General features: G+C 34.0%; 1 protein-coding gene across 2 annotated transcripts; it reads right to left on the bottom strand.

The window, feature by feature from the left end:
- Positions 1-4,142: 4,142 nt before the first annotated feature.
- On the bottom strand, positions 4,143-18,826 carry tmem87b (transmembrane protein 87B). 2 transcript variants are annotated; one of them, XM_048203893.1, is made up of 20 exons: positions 18,620-18,826; positions 17,884-17,944; positions 16,539-16,630; positions 16,323-16,457; positions 15,466-15,522; positions 15,297-15,341; positions 15,101-15,194; positions 14,934-14,995; positions 13,270-13,453; positions 13,050-13,149; positions 12,882-12,975; positions 12,669-12,740; positions 8,417-8,525; positions 8,272-8,330; positions 8,084-8,187; positions 7,927-8,000; positions 7,746-7,816; positions 6,633-6,685; positions 6,477-6,507; positions 4,143-5,784 (listed from the first exon to the last, which is right to left on the bottom strand). In XM_048203893.1, exons 1-20 carry the CDS (start codon positions 18,755-18,757, stop codon positions 5,743-5,745), a joined length of 1,677 nt encoding a protein of 558 aa, XP_048059850.1. In that variant the 5' UTR covers positions 18,758-18,826; the 3' UTR covers positions 4,143-5,742. The 2 variants fall into 2 exon arrangements, with proteins under 2 accessions (XP_048059850.1, XP_048059849.1); XM_048203892.1 differs by lacking the exon at positions 12,669-12,740 and adding an exon at positions 10,888-10,959 and having other exon boundaries at positions 18,620-18,824.
- Positions 18,827-19,102: the final 276 nt, after the last annotated feature.

Below are 19,102 nucleotides of genomic sequence, written 5' to 3'. Positions count from 1 at the left end.
AAGACAGACACAAAATCAGCTAAACCTGATGAACAGAACTTGTTTTTATTACCTTCTTTGGCTTTAGTAAAGTTAATTTCAGCTTGTAAATATCCACTGCTGTCAGTCAACGAGGTTTAAACTGACTGAAATGAACAACGGCACTTCTTAGCATCTACCTACATGAAAAATTGCCTGTTTTTAATAATTGTTCCTTTTTGTTTGTTGGATGTTTTATAATAAGATCAACAAAATCTGATTACTCAAAATTATGCATTCGAGTATGATATATTGCTGCTCATGCTAGTGTATATCAGGATTGGTATCTAATATTGAAATCAATGGCTATTTCACACATTATTGTGTTTTATTTCTCTGTCTTGCACACGTTGAATGTTTCTTAATTAAAGTCAGAAATTCATTTTTTTTGTGTTTTGACGTCTTTCTCTGGTTTCTTCCACAGAACAATCTGCAAATTAACAATCAATTAATTTGGGGTCAGTACTTTTTTAAAAAGCAATTAATACTTTTATTCAGAACGAATGCATTAAATTGATCAAAAGTGGCAGTGAAGACATTTATAATGTTAGAAAAGATTCTATTTCAAATAAATGCTGCTCTTGTGAACTTTCTATTCATTAAATAATACTTAAAAATATATTGTATCACAGTTTTCCATAAAAATATGAAGCAGCACAACTGTTTTCAACATCAATAATAATCAGAAATGTTTCTTGAACATCAAATCAGCATATTAGAATGATTTCTGAAGGATCATGTGACACTGAAGACTGGAGTAATGATGCTGAAAATTCAGCATTGATCACTGGATATAAATTACACTTTACTATATATTCACATAGTAAACACTTATTTTAAATTTAAATAATATTTCACAATTTTACTGTATTTTTGATTAAATAAATGCAGACAAGACTTCTTTCAAAAACATTAAAAAAATCTTACTGACCCCAAACTCACTTCAGGATAGGAACAATATCATATCTTGGTTTAAACGAATATCAAAAAGACCAATTTGCTAGTAATTCTCCCCGAAATAAAATATGAAATTCCGTAACATAACCTTAAAAACTAGAGGAATGCCAGGGACAATAACAATCAGGAAATTAAAGAGTCCTCGATGTGTTTTTTAATTACGTGTTTGCTAGAAAGAGAAAAGGAAAGTAATGTTGACCACATGTGGTCGCCCACCCCCTTCTGTGTGTGTGTGTGTGTGTTTTAACTTGCAATAAGAAGATCAAAAGAACCACAAGCTTCCAGAAGCACATGTTCAAGGCGGCCGGGTCCCGTTTTAAATGACAATGCACTTCAACTGTAAAATGCTGGCATAATTATTGTGAAACATCTCTACTATCGGTCGAACGGCCCACTCCGAAGCTTTCAAAAAAGATTTGCCAGAGAAAACTGAAGGGCCAAAGTCATAATTTAACTTCCACTGCAGCAATAAACACGGACAATTTGAGGGAAGAAGAGATAAGCAAACATTTAAACGAAAGGAAACATTTACTCACCCTCGTGTCGTTCCAAAACCCAATGACCGTCTTCCTTCTGATCCGTCTTTCACTTCTTCATTCTGGGTTTTTTTCCATACATTGACCAGAGGCTTTATGGTCCTGTAAAAACAATCCTTACGACCTGTGCATACTATTCCAAGTCTTTTGAATTGATATGATACAGTAGCTTTGTGTGAGGAACTCAATGAACTATAATAATATGACATTTAATACTCAGTAAATCCACCTGGTGTTCAGGTGTTTGAGAGTTTGAGTTGTGCATGTGTGTTTTTGTAAATTAGTCATTATTTTGAACTGGAATACAAAATAAATGGAGAAAAAGTCATGCTTCAGTAAAACCACATGTGTTTGCCGTTGGAAAAGTAGATGGTTATAATGACTATGTTTAGTTCTGGTCATGTTTGTTTGTCATGTTGCTTGATTTAAGACTCAAAGTTCACGGATTAGCTGAAAGACTCTTATTGTGGTTGTTCTGAGGGGAGAAAAAGCTTTATGTCTGTTTCCCCCTTAATTTTAAATAAACAACAACAAAAATATAATGCTGCTTATAGAAGTATGCTATTTGAGATAGGCAAATGGATTAAAATGAAAAGATAATTCTATTTATAAATACTTCTACTACTAGCACTAAAATTGATTAAAAATTCCTCAAATTACAAGTTTTGGGACAGTTTTGAACATTTAAATCATAGAAATTAACAGTATTACATCCATTGTTTTGATCAAGTATATGAAGAAGTGCTGTACATCATTTGGTTAAGGATGCCCCCTTGTGGCTACACTGAAAATATAGATGATGATAATAATAGGCTATATTTAATACATATTTAATACATACAAATACATAACTTTTTTGGTCTGGTTCTCAATGGAGCACCTGCACTTTTTTTTACTCAAGTCCTGGGTTGAGCCTTTTGAGTAATTTTTTTGGGTTATGTTTTCAGTGATTGGGGTTGTTTTTGTGTTACCCAGATCCTGGGTCAGATGTAATAACCCAGTGTTTGGGTAGATTTGTGAGTTATTTATCGCAGCCTTTAGCGCCCTCTTCAGGAGAGAGCAGTGCAGCTCCGTCAAATTGGTGCATGTCTTTGGTAAAATACAGGTTTGTGTAGGTTTTATTTTATCTAAAAAAAATGTTATTGTTCTGTATATCGTTTAATTTTATGCAAAGCAACATACACGGGCGCGATGTGAGTCACTTAAACGAGTGTCGCGAAGTTTTTTTCACTGGATGGAAACGCCTGCATACAATTTTATGATTTTATTTACAAAGATACAGAATATAAATACTTAAGATGTTAAATATGTTGTCAGAATTGTACACTGATTATTTATGGACAGGTTATGGAGTCAGTCACAACATTTTTCGGCTACGAGTGAAACGCAGGCGGCGGTCTGAAGTTATTAGTTCCCCCGCCGAACGCGAGTCATCTCCGGCACGAGATCCAGCGCCGTTACGGTGGAAACAGGACAACATAGACTGGTCAATTACACTTGAATAACTTCTAAATGTTTAATTTTTACTTCTAATATTTATCAAACTAGCTTAAATGTAGGCAATATGTATTCAAAATGATATAAAATATGCTAAATATGATCGAAAATAAAGAAATTATCATGCAAACCAGTAGTTGTCAGGAGTTTGATTGACAAGCGATCTAACCAGTCATAATGCCAAATCCGCCATTTTGACTGACAAAGCAGTCAGGAGTTAGAAGATAACTAGAAAAATGGTGTATTTACGTCTTTCCGCGTTTGAAACAACATTCCTTCTCATGTTTATTTGCTAATTATTAAATTTGATTGCTATCTTACCAGAGATGGAGAAAAATCGTACTCCAATAAGTAAATGTGTCCCTGTCCTCAAAAATGTTGTCACGCGAAAGTGCAATTCCCTTCGTTTATTTTTACCACGCATGCGCACCTGCATTTAATGTCGTTCCAAAACAATATGACTTATTTCTTTGAATGAAAAAGGATAAGGATGTTCACGCTTCTCTTTTCAAAATAATAAAAGTGAATAGGGGGAAAAAATGACAAAAAAAGCACCATAAAAATTATTTTGTCTTTTTCTGCTGCCATTGTTAAAGGGTTAGTTCACCCAAAAATGAAAATAATGTCATTTATTACTCACCCTCATGTTGTTTCACACCCGTAAGACCTTCGTTAATCTTCGTTATTTTGTTTTTTTGGCGCACCAAAAATATTCTCGTGGCTTTATAATATTAATATTGAACCACTATACTCACATGAACTGATTTAAACATGTTTTTAGTACATTAATGGATCTTGAGAGAGGAAATGTCATTGCTCAGGCCTCACGGAGCCATCGGATTTCAACTAAAATATCTTAATTTGTGTTCTAAAGATGAACGAAGGTCTTACGGGTGTGGAACGACATGAGGGTGAGTAATTAATGACATTATTTTCATTTTTGGGTGAACTAACCCTTTTAAAGGTAGGGTAGGTCATTTTCAGAGAGGCTGTCAATAGCAACTTTTTTTTGTTGTTTTTTTGGCCAATGACCTCCATTTACCCTTTTATCTTTCATAGAACAGACAAAATGAATTTAAACTATCATCTTAAAAATCATAATGATGAAACAACTCGACGCCTCCAAACTCACGATTTGACTGTAATAAAGAGTCTTTATTGCAAGCCCACATTGTTTAACGTGTACAGTATGAAATATGTATAAACATGCATGTAGACAGAAAACAGACAGGACCTGAGCTCTACGGGACTCCAAGTGTGCTCTTTGAATAATTTGAGGAGCCTCCTGATTGTTAGCAAACAATTTTATGAAGCAAACAAAACAGTAACACATGAAGGACAAGGTCACCATCATACAGATAAATTAAGCGCATCACTGCATCCCATGACCAAAAGAAAACACAATCACTTAAAGTGCGCTTTATAATATACACAATTCAGAAGTTATCTCACATATTTCGTTTCGTCTCAAGGACATATAAAGTAAATAAAAAGACAGTTTAACAGTCATCCCGTTGTTCAGCAAGGTAAAGCACGTTCTGTTAAGCAGACAGAAAGTCCAACCGAGACCAGGGCCGAAAAAAGGCAATTTTACCGTGATACTGCAGAACAAAACTCAAGAACAGAAGTGTGTTAAGGCTTCAGTAAGCATCTACACATTGATCGAAGAGGCATACGCTTTTCCTCAAATAAGACAAGAAAAACTAATGCATTTAAATGAAATATTTCACCCAAAAGTGACAAATTCACACCCTCATGTTCTTTCAAACCCTATATTTCTTTTATGAAATGCAAATGCTGCAGTTCAAGCTCAAAAAATTCATCATAAAAAGTACAACTCTTGTGCTATATTCCAACTCAGACAATAGTTAGTATGAGAAACAGACAAAAATATGTTATTGACTGCTTTCAAATCTCATTCACAAAAGCATTAAGATTGTAAGAGAATGCAGCAAAGACGAAGGTTTTTGGCCTATAATTGCATACATTTTGCTTTGTTCCTCACACAATGCTATCATGTGATTTCAGAAGACTTGGTATATCGTGCACAAGTCTTAACATTTCCTCTTTTATGTGTAGGTTTGGAATGACTTGAGGGCAAATAAAGAGAATTTCGATTTTCGGGTGAAAAGTTGAACTTTGCTCTGTGCAAAACGAAAACAACTTCATAAAATTATTCAGAACATTTATGAAAAATGAAGAATCATTCTGCGCATTTAAATAACTCCCTGCACGAATACAAATCCGACACACTGACAGACATTCTAATATTCACATCATGTGCTGAAATTAAAGTCAACATGTTTGAAATAACACTTTATATACAGCCAAAGAAACAGAAGACGCTTGAAGTTCCTTATCAATGTTTTTCACGATCAAATGACGCTCACACAAAACAAAAAACGGTGCTAAGAATAAAACATTATCGCTGCATATGATTAGTCGACAGTCACGACAGTTTAGAAACATAGACTGTGATCTCTTTATACAGACTTCTGGACGTTTGAACAGTTCAGGACAAAAACGAGGTATCACCTCACATAAAGTTCAGGTAGTGCAGCGTCTAGATCATCTAGAATGCGTCCACCCCTTCAGCACGATTCCTTCAATGCACCCAAAATCCGCCAACCAATCAGACCAAAGGAAGAAAGCGGTCGGAGTCTGTGGCTCAGAGGGTCAGATGCCAGTTTTAGGAACAGCAGTTCTTATAAACTGGAGGTTTACTTTCTTAACCTCACTCCATTTTAGACATCTCGTACTTGGTGGTCATGATCTCCTGTGTGAAAATCATGCATTAGTTCATCAAATTTATATGTAAATGTGACACAAATGTCTTTCTTTCTTATGTTGAAAAGAAATGAAGGTTTTTGAGGAAATCATTCCAGGATTTTTCTCCATATAGTGGACTTCACTGGGGTTCAACGGGTTCAAAATGTCAGTTTCAGTGCAGCTTCAAAGAGCTCTACATGATCCCAGACGAGGAATAAGAGTCTGATCTAGAGAAACCATCGGCCAAAAAAAATAAAAAAATTATATACTTTTTAACCACAAATGCTCATCTTGCACTGCTCTGTGATGCGCCACGCATTACGTAATCATGTTGGAAAGATCACGCGTGACGTAGGCGGAAGTACCCGTTGAACCCCAGTGAAGTCCACTATATGGAGAAAAATCCTGGAATGTTTTCCTCAAAAACCTTCCTTTCTTTTCCACTGAAGAAAGGACAATCAGGACATTTTAATTCTGAAGTGAACTAATCCTTTAATGCATACATCTGATATTTCTATTCAATGTACAATACCATTTTTAACAGTTTTCCCCCTATACTTCATTTCCAACAATAATACCTGATCTGTGCCATTAAATGAAAATTAATGCAACAAATCTTAACATATGCATTTGCAAAAAATGGCACTCATTATTTTGTCTTCTCCACTTTATCCCTCATCACAAAAAGACTTTACATACCTCATCTGAGTCGAGAAGAACAGGAAGAGCTCTGAAAATAAGAGAGACATGAATAATTATAAATTGACAGGAAGTTGTTTTTCTTGTAGACAGCAGAGGGCGTATGAATGTGTGTTTAAGTATGTATGTATGTTTGTAAAACACAAAATGACTTACACATCAGAAAGAGAGGTAGGAATATTCTCCTCCACCCACTTTAAGTCTTCATCCTGAAACAATCAAATATTTAATTATGTTGCATTATTATATTATATTATATATTTAAATGATATATTATTGTATCTAAAAATGTATCTCAAATATAAATGACCTATAATAAACAAATAAATAATATATATGCGCTTTTACAGCTGACATAAACCACACTTTCAGTAAACAAAAAGAAAATCCTATCCAGTGGTGAAGTGTTTTCTGTGTTGACAAATCTTTTGCGATGTCCTAATAACAGTCGCGATTCGCACGCAACGCATCAACGTCCGCTGATGTCCGATTTGCGACCTAATGACTCATTTGAACAGATTCATTTTAATGAATCATGACAACAACTGATCTGTCCACACGATCTATAATGAATCATTTACTCGAACAACTCTGAAATGAGAACATAAGTGTGCTTACCCCATTTAGCAAGAGTGGTTAGTAAAATTAGCCTTAATAATCCACAGTATTTTCAGGTTATTTAAATGACAGTGTGTAGTAAATTAGGCCTACCTATAAAATCAGTTAGTTTAGACTGGAGTGAAGTGAAACCAGAACAAAGCAAGTTGTTGTTAGCTAGGTGCATTCAATTGTATATGGTAGAAAATTATATTATTAGTTAATATAACTTCTAAATGCTACTTTTTAATACTTTTCAGGTTTAGCAAAAAAGCATCTTCTCTTACAAAGCTATAAAATCACTTTTTTTTTTTTTTTTTTTTTTGCAAAAAGGGCAAGAAAGAATTACAGTGAGAGTGACGGGTACTTTATTGTCAGTATCAGGCTCGCAGATCACGTGTGTAGGGCACTTTTTACTGTTTGTGTGGATGACCATGTCTGTCACAACCGAAGACCATTTTTGACCCAGGAAAAACCCTGCATTGATTCATTTGAATTGAAATATTTAATACTTTCACAGCAAAAATTATGTATGTGATTAATTTAGATTAATTAATCACAGAGTATGTAATTAATTAGATTAAAATTTTTAATTGATTGACAGCCCTTATATATATATATATATATATGTTATAACTATATGGGACAGTTGATTTGCATATTAACACTGACCGGATTAGCTGTTGCAGGCTTCACTGTTCCATTGGATTCTGTCTTAGCTGCCCTCAACTTTATCCCATCAGCTGAAGATGAAAGAATGCATATTAATAAACCCACAATTTTCATTTAACACCATTTTCATACAGTGCAATGCGAAAACCTCAAGACATATAGATAAAAAAGTCTTACTGACCAATATTTGCAGACACCAGGAACTCTTCAATCTCCTCATCATCCGAGTCATCAATGAGCGGCGTGAACGCATACCTGCACACAGATCACATGGATGCTGCTTTTAGCAAGGCAGAAGACTTGGATTTGGAACATAAAGATGATATCAGTGCGCTTGCCTTTGGTTGTTGGCGGACGGCCTCCACAGAAACATGATGACTAGGAGAATGATGGAGAAGAGGAACCTCCAGAAAGCGTCATCCACCCACAGCTCCATCCAGTCCTGCTCATAAACACACAAGAACCAGTGTCAGGTGTTCTGGATCTGCTCCAATCTGAGTAGATACTGAGTAGTTCAGACACTCACCGCCTGGCAGTCTGATAACCGGAACTTCTTTGTTGTCCAAACCATGAAAATGATGGAGGCTGAAACACGCCACAAATAACAAATCACCTCGGCTGGGTTTAATTTTTTTAGCTCTATTCAGTGATGCATCATGCCTTATACTCACCGAGAACAGCAAAGATGAGCGTGTTGGTGAAGTGTCTGTACAAAGACAGCTTCACTGGGTTTCTTCTGAGTTTTAGAGTCTTAATGGTTTGTGCCAGACTGACAAATATGTGAGATAGAGTCAAGGAAATGAGGCTTACAGGAACAAAAAAATAGGTTGTTATTAACCTCATTTTGTGCATAACTTGTGGCATGCCGTCAATTATCACAGAGGAAAAAAATGAGCATGTAACCTTAATACACTAGAATAAAATAATGTTGGAAATATGCAACTGTTTCATAAGTATAACATGCACATAAACATGCTCTACACAATAGAGTGAATGCAAGCACTTCTACTGGCTACAAAAGTGTTATATTGGATTTATTTTTTATATTATAATATGCATATTATTTATGATACATTTAATAATAATTAAATACTATGTTTTGGTTGACTTCAATATTAAGATAGACTATCGTTCAAATGTTTGGGGTCATAAAACATGACATAAAACATTTTTTTATGCGTCACTGCCTATGAAGAAGGCGAGAGTATGGATGCATGAATAAATATCTATTGCTCAAAATTATGAAGAAAATTACAGTATGGATGAATTAATAAATATCTATTGCTCAAAATTATGACAAAAATGAGAGTATGGATGAATTAATAAATATCTATTGCTCAAAATTATAAAGAAAATTACAGTATGGATGAATTAATAAATATCTATTGCTCAAAATTATAAAGAAAATTACAGTATGGATGAATTAATAAATATCTATTGCTCAAAATTATAAAGAAAATTACAGTATGGATGAATTAATAAATATCTATTGCTCAAAATTATGAAGAAAATTACAGTATGGATGAATTAATAAATATCTATTGCTCAAAATTATAAAGAAAATTACAGTATGGATGAATTAATAAATATCTATTGCTCAAAATTATAAAGAAAATTACAGTATGGATGAATTAATAAATATCTATTGCTCAAAATTATGAAGAAAATTACAGTATGGATGAATTAATAAATATCTATTGCTCAAAATTATAAAGAAAATTACAGTATGGATGAATTAATAAAGATCTATTGCTCAAAATTATGACAAAAATGAGAGTATGGATGAATTAATAAATATCTATTGCTCAAAATTATGAAGAAAAATACAGTATGGATGAATTAATAAATATCTATTGCTCAAAATTATGAAGAAAAATACAGTATGGATGAATTAATAAATATCTATTGCTCAAAATTATGAAGAAAATTACAGTATGGATGAATTAATAAATATCTATTGCTCAAAATTATAAAGAAAATTACAGTATGGATGAATTAATAAATATCTATTGCTCAAAATTATAAAGAAAATTACAGTATGGATGAATTAATAAATATTGCTCAAATTTATGAAGAAAATGAGAGTATAGATGAATTAATAAATATCTATTGCTCAAAATTATGAAGAAAATTATAGTATGGATGAATTAATAAATATCTATTTGCTTAAAATTATGAAGAAAAATGCGAGTCTGTATATTTTTTATTTTTGCAAAGGTCCCTTTAGGGGCTCCATAGTGTTCTATTTTAATATATTAATAAAACACATTTCTTATTATTCTCAGTGTTGAAAACAGAAGTTCTGCTTCATATTCATAATTGTGGAAAGATCATTTTTTAGGATTCTTTGATGAATAGAAAGTTCAAAAGAACAACATTTATTTGAAATTGAAATATTTTGTAACATTATTTACCGTTGCATCTGATCAATTTAACGCACACTTGCTGAATAAAAGTATTAATTTAAATAAAAAATAAAATATAAATCGAACTGACCCCAAACTTCTGAACTGTAGTACCTTGCAGTGCTAAAATACACCAGCTTCCATTATATGGATCTTTACAGTAAACATTTCATATTCATTCACACAGTGAAGGACATGTCCTAAGTGGATAAGGTAATCAACAGCATGCCACACATAAATAGACATTATGCTTAAAATAAAACAGATTATTCTTTTTAGCATTGTGTTTGGTAAGAAAGGCATATGGCATCATGCAGGAATAAATATGGCCGCTACAGCTCACCGTGTCCTAACCAGACGCGACAAGCGATGATTCTATTTTAGAAACTATTTCTGTTTTTCTGCGATGTCGAGGCTGGAACAACAACACAAAGTATGATAATGATCATCTCAGGTGCCATATATGTGCTTTATTTAATGTTAAAAGCATCTAATGTGAGTTTGAATATCGTTTTAAGTGTCTTTTATATCCGTACTGAAAGCAACAATGGACAATTCACCTCAGATCTTCAAAATAAATAAAAGGAAACAAGAATGTTCAAACTGTCAACTCATTTTTGATTGACTTTGTCTGTGTTTGTCGCTGGAATCGTATCCAGTCGCGTCTGATTAGGACACGGTGTAATAGGCAGATTGTGCAGGGGCAAAAACGCAAACACGGCTCCCCAAAAGGATATCCACCAACACAGAGAGGAGTCAAGCAGAGCCAGGGGAATGTTGGCTAGCAGGGCCAGGTCAGAGTCTTTAGCCTGAGAGAGGCGGGAAAATGAGGAACAGGTAACAGTAGGAATGGGTCAATACAACGTGAAAACTACATCACACTGAAATTAAAGGGTTAGTTCACCCAAAAATGAAAATAATGTCATTTATTACTCTCCCTCATGTCGTTCCACACCCGTAAGACCTTCATTCATCTTCAGAACACAAATTAAGATATTTTTGATGAAATCTGACGGCTCCTGCATAGCCAGCAATGACATTTCCTCTCTCAAGATCCATTAATGTACTAAAAACATATTTAAATCAGTTCATGTGAGTACAGTGGTTCAATATTAATATTATAAAGCCACGAGAATATTTTTGGTGCGCCAAAAAAACAAAATAACGTCTTATATAGTGATGGCCGATTTCAAAACACTGCTTCAGGAAGCTTCGGAGCGTTATGAATCAGTGTGTCGAATCAGCGGTTCGGAGTGCCAAAGTCACGTGATTTCAGCAGTTTGATGGTTTGACACGTGATCTGAATCATGATTCGACACACTGATTCATAACGTTCCGAAGCTTCCTGAAATCGGCCATCACTAAATAAGTGGTTATTTTGTTTTTTTGGCACACCAAAAATATTCTCGTGGCTTTATAATATTAATATTGAACCACTGTACTCACATGAACTGATTTAAATATGTTTTTAGTACATTAATGGATCTTGAGAGAGAGGAAATGTCATTGCTCAGGCCTCACTGAGTCATCAGATTTCATCAAAAATATCTTAATTTGTGTTCTGAAGATGAACGAAGGTCTTACGGGTGTGGAACGACATGAGGGTGAGTAATAAATGACATTATTCTCATTTTTGGGTGATCTAACCCTTTAACATACTCCTGCTACAACTACATGATTATTGTATGCAAGAAATAATGACAGAATAAGTAATATAAAACACGATTAGCTTATCGGTGACACTTTACAATAAGGTCTCATTGTTAATGTTAGTTAATGCATATGCTAACGTGAACTAACAATGAGCAAAATATTTTTTTAAAGCATTTATTCATCTTTGTTTATGTTAGTAAAAATATAATTTTCATTGTTCATGTTAGATGACAGTGCATAACCAAATTTGACACGTAGAAGCATTGTTGGTTCATGTTAACTAATGTACAGAACTAATGTTAAAGGGATAGTTCACCAAAAAATGAAAATTGTCCCATGATTTACTCACCCTCAAGCCATCCTAGGTGTATATGACTATCTTCTTTTAGACGAACACAATCGGAGAAATATTTAAAAATATTCTGGCTCTTCCAAGCTTTATAATGGGGAGCGAGATTTTGAAGCCCAAAATCACATCCATCCATCATAATTATAATCCATACAGCTCCAGGGGGTTAAAAAATTATATTTTTCTTACAAAAACCCATCGCTTCTCTTCAGAAGGCCTTTATTAACCCCCTGGAGTCATATGGATTATATTTATGATGCATTTTTTTTGGGCTTCAAATTTCATTATAAAGCTTGGAAGAGCCAGAATATTTTTAATATATCTCCAATTGTGTTCGTCTGAAAGAAGATAGTCATATACACCTAGAATGTCTTGAGGGTGAGTAAATCATGGGATAATTTTCATTTTTGGGTGAACTATCCCTTTAACAAATGAAACCTCACTGTAAAGTGTTACCCTGTTATCAAATGAAGTCTTCATAATCTAACAGGTTTGATAAGCCCATCGGAAGGATATGAACCAGATGGCCGAAGAATCAAACACAGCTAGTATAACGTAAGTGATGAGGGCTGGTCCATTATCTCGACCCTTACAGATCAACATTCATTATTCACAACAATAAACAACTCTAAAGCTCTAATGACGTCTCATTGTTTAAATTATGCAGTTGCATAAGAATAAAACGGGGAACTGTGAATGGTTTAAAACGCTTCAGGATGTCAGCTTTACCCCAGTGATCCTCAGAACGCCCTCAATTGCAGCGAATGCGAAGTAAAGCACGCCCAGACCCACCACTCTGTGCATGACGGTGCCTAAACGCGGTCTGAGGACACAAAAATATCATCTTAAACCACTTAATCATCCTGAAACCTGCCAATCAATGCTTTCATCACTCACTTGACAATGCCGTAGCCCAGACTGACGATGATGACGAGCAAACGGGCCAGAGTCCTCTTCAGAGCGGAGATGAGCTCGGCAAAGATCAGCAGACCCTGAGCTGGAGAGAAGAGTTTAAACTACTATAATGACATTATAGAACTAGAATCCTGTTTTTCAGTAAAAATATCGCTCTTGGTGTCATTGATTTTAAAGAAAAATAGCATGTATTCTGACTAACATGCAGATCCCACGTTGTTAGTGTTCTGATATTCAGCACAGAAGACGGCCTTCTCTATCATGCCCAAAAATATGACTCCTGCAATCCAGAACTGGATCCTCAGCAGATCTTTCCAGTAGCAGGACGACCAGACGAACCAGAGCAGAGCGTACAATATGTACACCATACACATCACCATGTAGAACTGAAGAAGAGAGAGAGAAATGTTATTCCTCATTAATTTAAAGGGGTGGTTGATTATTATTTCACTTTTGTAACTTTAGTTAGTGTGTAATGTTGCTGTTTGATCATAAACAACATCTGCAAAGTTACGACGCTCAAAGTTCAATGCAAAGAGAGATATTTTCTTTTACAGAAATCACTGGTAGGGACTACAACAAGCTTTTTTCTGTGGTAGTGACATCACAAACCCTAAGATTTACATAAACTCCGCCCCCCGAGAACACACAACAAAGGGGGCGGGGCCATGTTGGTCTGCTTTAGAGAAGAGGAAGAGTTGTTGTAGTAGAGTGTTGTTGTCATGCCGTCATTTTAACAAACGAGGGTCAATTCAACACAAAAGATGAACATGACGGCACATGCTAGTGGATGAGTTGAATCAACTCCACAGCAACTACATCAATTTATCCACTAACCATTCAGAAACGTCTAAAAGTTGTAACTTCTTCCTGAGTCTCTCCATCAGTGTCGACTCCGGTTTGAACAATGTAAGGCTGAACACTTTAATCATTTTGGCTGCGTGAGATTCTCCAGCTTTGTTGTTGTTGAGCTGTTAAAGCTCCGCCCTCTTCTGGGAAGGGGGCGGGAGCAGCAGCTCATTTGCATACACACACAAAAACGGCGTGTTTTTGCTCACACCCAAATAGGGGCAAATTTGACAAGCTATAATAAATGATCTGTGGGGGATTTTGAGCTGAAACTTCACACACATTCTGGGGATCTTATATTACATCTCGTGAAAGCGGCATTAAAGGTCCCCTTTAAGACCTTAAGATTAAGATTTTATCATCTGACAGATTAAAAGTGTCCACTTAGAAAAGTAAAAGCACATCTCTCCTCAACCAGACACAGGATTTAATGTGTCACTCATTTTCACAGCACAAATAGGGCAGGACAAATTTAATAGGGCTTTCTAGGGTTTTATTGACTTTTGATAATAAATTACACTGCTGTTCAAATGTTTGAGGTCAGCAAGATTTTTTTTTTTTAAAGAAATTAAGACTTATTCAGCAAGGATGCGAGGAGAATAAAGACATTTTCAGTATATATAAAAAAAATTCTATTAATCAAATAATCTTAAAAAAAAGGATCAGTTTCCACAAAAATATGAAGCTGTTTTCAACATTTCTTGAGCATCAAATCATCATATCAGAATGATTTCTGAAGGATCATGTGACACTGAAGACTGGAGTAATGATGCTGAAAATTCAGCTTTGATCACTGGAAATTTAAAAATATATTTGCTCAATAATAGTTACAATAATATTTTCACAATATTACTGTTTTTACTGTATTGCTGAATAAATTCAGTCTTGATGAGCAGAAGAGATTTCTTTCAAAAATATTTTAAAAATCTTATCGACCTCTTATCGACTTTTGAACTAGTCTATATTTTATTATAATAATGCATATTTTATATATTGTATTGCAACTGAACTACTTACGATCATGAGAGGCCATTCGGTGACGGAGAGAAAGCCGTGTGTTCCCTTCATCATAACACTGACTGAAACACACAATTTAGACAAGAAGCTATGAGATAAGATCACACAAACACCTTTTTAAACCGCTAAATATTCAGGCATCTATGATAAGAGCACATGAGGCCTACAGGTTAAATTCCAGTTGACATCTTGTTTGCTTGGATGGATTGACACCACCAGAAGGTACGGCCCATCCCTCCAGGTCGTAGCAATCACATTTTCCTTTCAACAAAGAAGTTATGTGCCATTACATAACAAATCCTCAATCTTTTACTGTTGCCAAATTGGCAAATACTCCATATATTTTATCCAAGAATGTCTTACCTTTGCTTCAGCTTCAGCAACAGGAGAACTTGTGAAACTGCCTCCCTTATATTAAATAATAAATAAATAAATTATATATATATATATGTGTGTGTGTGTGTATTATATATATTAGATGTTTGGAGTACAATCAAGCTTTTGAAGCAGGTCAAAAGTTAAAGTCAACTACCTGTAACTCGCCTTCCACCGCAGCCGGTTTCACTGTTTTTGGTTCTGCTTTTGATTTCTGCAGATAAATATGTAATAGACAACATTAAAAAAAGCAAGATACATTTAATCTCAACATGCAATTATGAACTAAAGATTAATGTCAACTGATTGGACACTGCAATGTGAAAATGAGATTTCTTTCACATTGTAGTATTTTATGTGCTTATATTATAAAATGTGCTTGTCATGAAAATAGTCACAATGCAAAAAAAAAAAAAAAAAAAAAAAAAAATATATATATATATATATATATATATATATATACTGTTTATTTATACTAACATATTTATACCAATGCATAATAAAAAAAATATATTTTTTGTAAAAACTTGTATAGTAAAATATGTCTTAGACCAGTGTTGTTGTTGCTAACTAAAACTAAAACCATTAAAAATTTATAAATTGATTTTGTTAATTAAAATAAATCAGAAATAAATATAAATGAAAAATATTTCCTGAAATACTAAAATTACTAAAACTGAAAAAAATGATAATCGTTTGCAATATCTCATGTGTTAAGATTAGTTTGCAAATAATTAGCAATATATTTTTACAGCATTTATTAATGTTAGATAATAAAAAATGTTCTTATGTTCATGTTAGTTCAAAGTGCATTAAATAATGATTTTAAAAATGGGTTATTAAATGTTGAGATTAACATTAATAAATGCTGTAGAAGTACTGATCATTGTTAGTTAACATTAAAAATATATTAAAGCTATATAGAAATATTTAAAATATTCTAAAATTCTAAAAATCACTAAAATGAAAACTGAAAATATAAAGAAAAATAAGCTTTAAGTGTTGCAAACGTACATTGAACATGGGGAAGATGTGCATGTCACTGCGGCAGGACAGTTCCCTGTATCTGTGCTGAATATACTCTCCGGGTCCGAGAGGGTTCGGGTCCATGCTCTTCCCTCGACTCAGCGGCGTCTTCTCATACATTTCCTGAGCGAGCAAACAAACGAACGATCAACAGACGAAGAACATCACACACAGCTGCTGAACGGACTTACAGGTGCCACTCACTTCAATATTGTTGTACTCATTGTGACATGGGTAATATTTCAAAAACCACTGAATGGTGAAAGTCACTTCCTCTGGGCAACCAAATGATGCCACTGCAATGAGAATAAAGACCTTACGTCACTGCACAGTTCATATCAATCATATTAACCCTCATATGGTCTTCTTGACCCGCAAATGATGTTTGCTAAAATAAAATTAAAAATGTTTTCTTTGTCCAAATGGCATGAGACTTTGTACACTTTTTAGATCTACATGTTAGATCTTTATGTTAGTGTAAAAAAAAAAAAAAAAAAAAAAAAAAAAAAATCGCAATAATGGTCTTTGGGGTCTCCAGAGACCCCAGACAACAAAATGTAATTTTGCAACAAAACAATTGTTGTTATTTTTTAAATGTAATTTTACTCTGTGTATTAATGTTTTCACTTAACAATTGTGCAGTTTTTGGAGAGTTTATGATATCTTTTAAATTTATATAAAAAAATAAATGCATCTTTTTTTGTATTGGTTTTTATACAAAAACAGCTTTTTATGTAAAATTCATTTTATAAGACCCACATTTCTAACTTTCATTCATGGGGATAACATGGATAATTTGACATGGTTTAGTGTGAGATTTTTGCCCATCTTTTGGAAAATGCAGTTTTAAAAGTAAAAAATGATCACTTTGTCCAGTAGATGCTGCAGAGCTCCACTATTTGCTATTTGACTGACTGAAAGACATCTTTTCACAAGTTTTTTTCACTTGGATTCATATCTAAATATTATGAAATCACAATTATGACAATAAAAATTACTTTGTCAAAGTTTTGACACATTGACACACTGATTCATAACGCTCCGAAGCTTCCTGAAGCAGTGTTTTGAAATCGACCATCACTAAATAAGTCTTTATTTTGTTTTTTTGGCGCACCAAAAATATTCTCGTGGCTTTAGAATATTAATATTGAACCACTGTACTCACATGAACTGATTTAAATATGTTTTTAGTACATTAATGGATCTTGAGAGAGGAAATGTCATTGCTGGCTATGCAGGCCTCACTGAGCCATCGGATTTCATCAAAAATATCTTAATTTGTGTTCTGAAGATGAACGAAGGTCTTACGGGTGTGGAACGACAAGAGGGCGAGTAATTAATGACATTATTTTCATTTTTGGGTGAACTAACCCTTTAACTAAAAACATTAATAAACAGAGTAAAATTACATTTGTTTTCAAAAAATATATTACATTGTTACAAAATTACATTTTGTTGCCTAGGGTCTCAGTGTAGCCCCCAAACGAAGACCGCACAAGGGATAAATTAATGTGTTGTTTACTAAGCTTCAAAATAAATAAATAGATACCTCTCATTTGAATGTCAGTGTCCTTATACATGGATTTTCTTAACAGTAAAGGTCTTGATGTCTAGAGGAGAGAATATTAAGTTAGTGAAAACATACAATGTGCAAAATCTACAGTTTCTTTCAGAGAAAGTAAATTAAACTGGTGCGACATTGTCTTACAGTGGCAGCCACTGGAAACCTTCGTGGAAAAATTAGACAGGTCTTTAAATATTTGATAAGACCTTGTCACAAACTTTACACAGATCATATGGACAATCAAAGGTGACAGCATCACACTAAAAAAGTAAAAACCTCAGTTTGCAGTTAAAGGCTCTATTTATAACTATAACTATATATATATATATATATATATATATATATATATATATATATACACACACATACATAATAGCAGCTACATGACCTAGAACTAACAAATACAATCATTGGCCCTTAATGCCAATTAAATGAGTAAAAAAATGACACAATATCATGTTTTGGAGATATGTGTTATGAATCACTGAGCTAGTGTTATTCCGTTATACTTCAACAATTTAGCGGTATTTCATAATCTGAATGACTCCGACAGTCTCATAACGTTTAATTCTAATTTCTAGGGGTTGTCTTAATAGCAGTAACGTGAAAACATTGTATAATCCATAAACTAAAGATGCCCTGTATCCAATACTAGCTGTTAGCATTGGTCGCTTCGCTCATTCTCATCCATTTATAATCCAAAAATAGTATCCACTCTCACATTAAGCACTGTAATAGTCCACATGCCCATCTCTGGAGCGGCGTTAACTCCATTTAATGATGCGGTGATGAATAGAAATGGGATAAAATAGAGAAAAAGGCTTCTGTTCCGTATCCACCGGCAGCTTCTGACGGCCATGTTTACTGACCAGAGACGCTCGCGCCCCCCTCGCGCGGACACTCACACCTGTGCGTGCGCGTGCCACGTCACGGCTTCATTCACACGTCACAAAACAAACTAAATTTCCTTAATCTTCTCATAAACAACAACAACAACAACAACAAAAAACTAAATAAAATAAAAAATAAATAAATAAAAATCTTCTCATAAACCTTTTTTTGCATGTTCGCCTACATGTATTAAAATTTCAGCTATTTTTTAACACATTAATAATAACGCTTACGAAAATTAACCATGGATTTACTACAAATAAAACAAAAATTGTATGGTAACCACAAATTAACCATAGTTTAGCCAAGGTAT

The sequence above is a fragment of the Megalobrama amblycephala genome, linkage group LG10 (genome assembly GCF_018812025.1).
Source record: "Megalobrama amblycephala isolate DHTTF-2021 linkage group LG10, ASM1881202v1, whole genome shotgun sequence".
In the NCBI taxonomy this organism is placed as follows: domain Eukaryota; kingdom Metazoa; phylum Chordata; class Actinopteri; order Cypriniformes; family Xenocyprididae; genus Megalobrama; species Megalobrama amblycephala.
Note: the sequence above shows the minus strand (reverse complement) of the source record. Positions and strands in the feature narration are given on the sequence as shown.

Bases quoted from the DNA above. Each gene is read 5' to 3' on its own strand.
- tmem87b (XM_048203893.1), bottom strand. From the start codon at position 18,757: ATGGCCGTCAGAAGCTGCCGGTGGATACGGAACAGAAGCCTTTTTCTC. The intron at 7,817-7,926 runs GTCAGTAAGACT...TTTCATCTTCAG, and splicing joins CCTGGTGTCTGCAAATATTG to CTGATGGGATAAAGTTGAGG. The intron at 5,785-6,476 runs GTATGTAAAGTC...ATTTTCACACAG, and splicing joins TTCTTCTCGACTCAGATGAG to GAGATCATGACCACCAAGTA.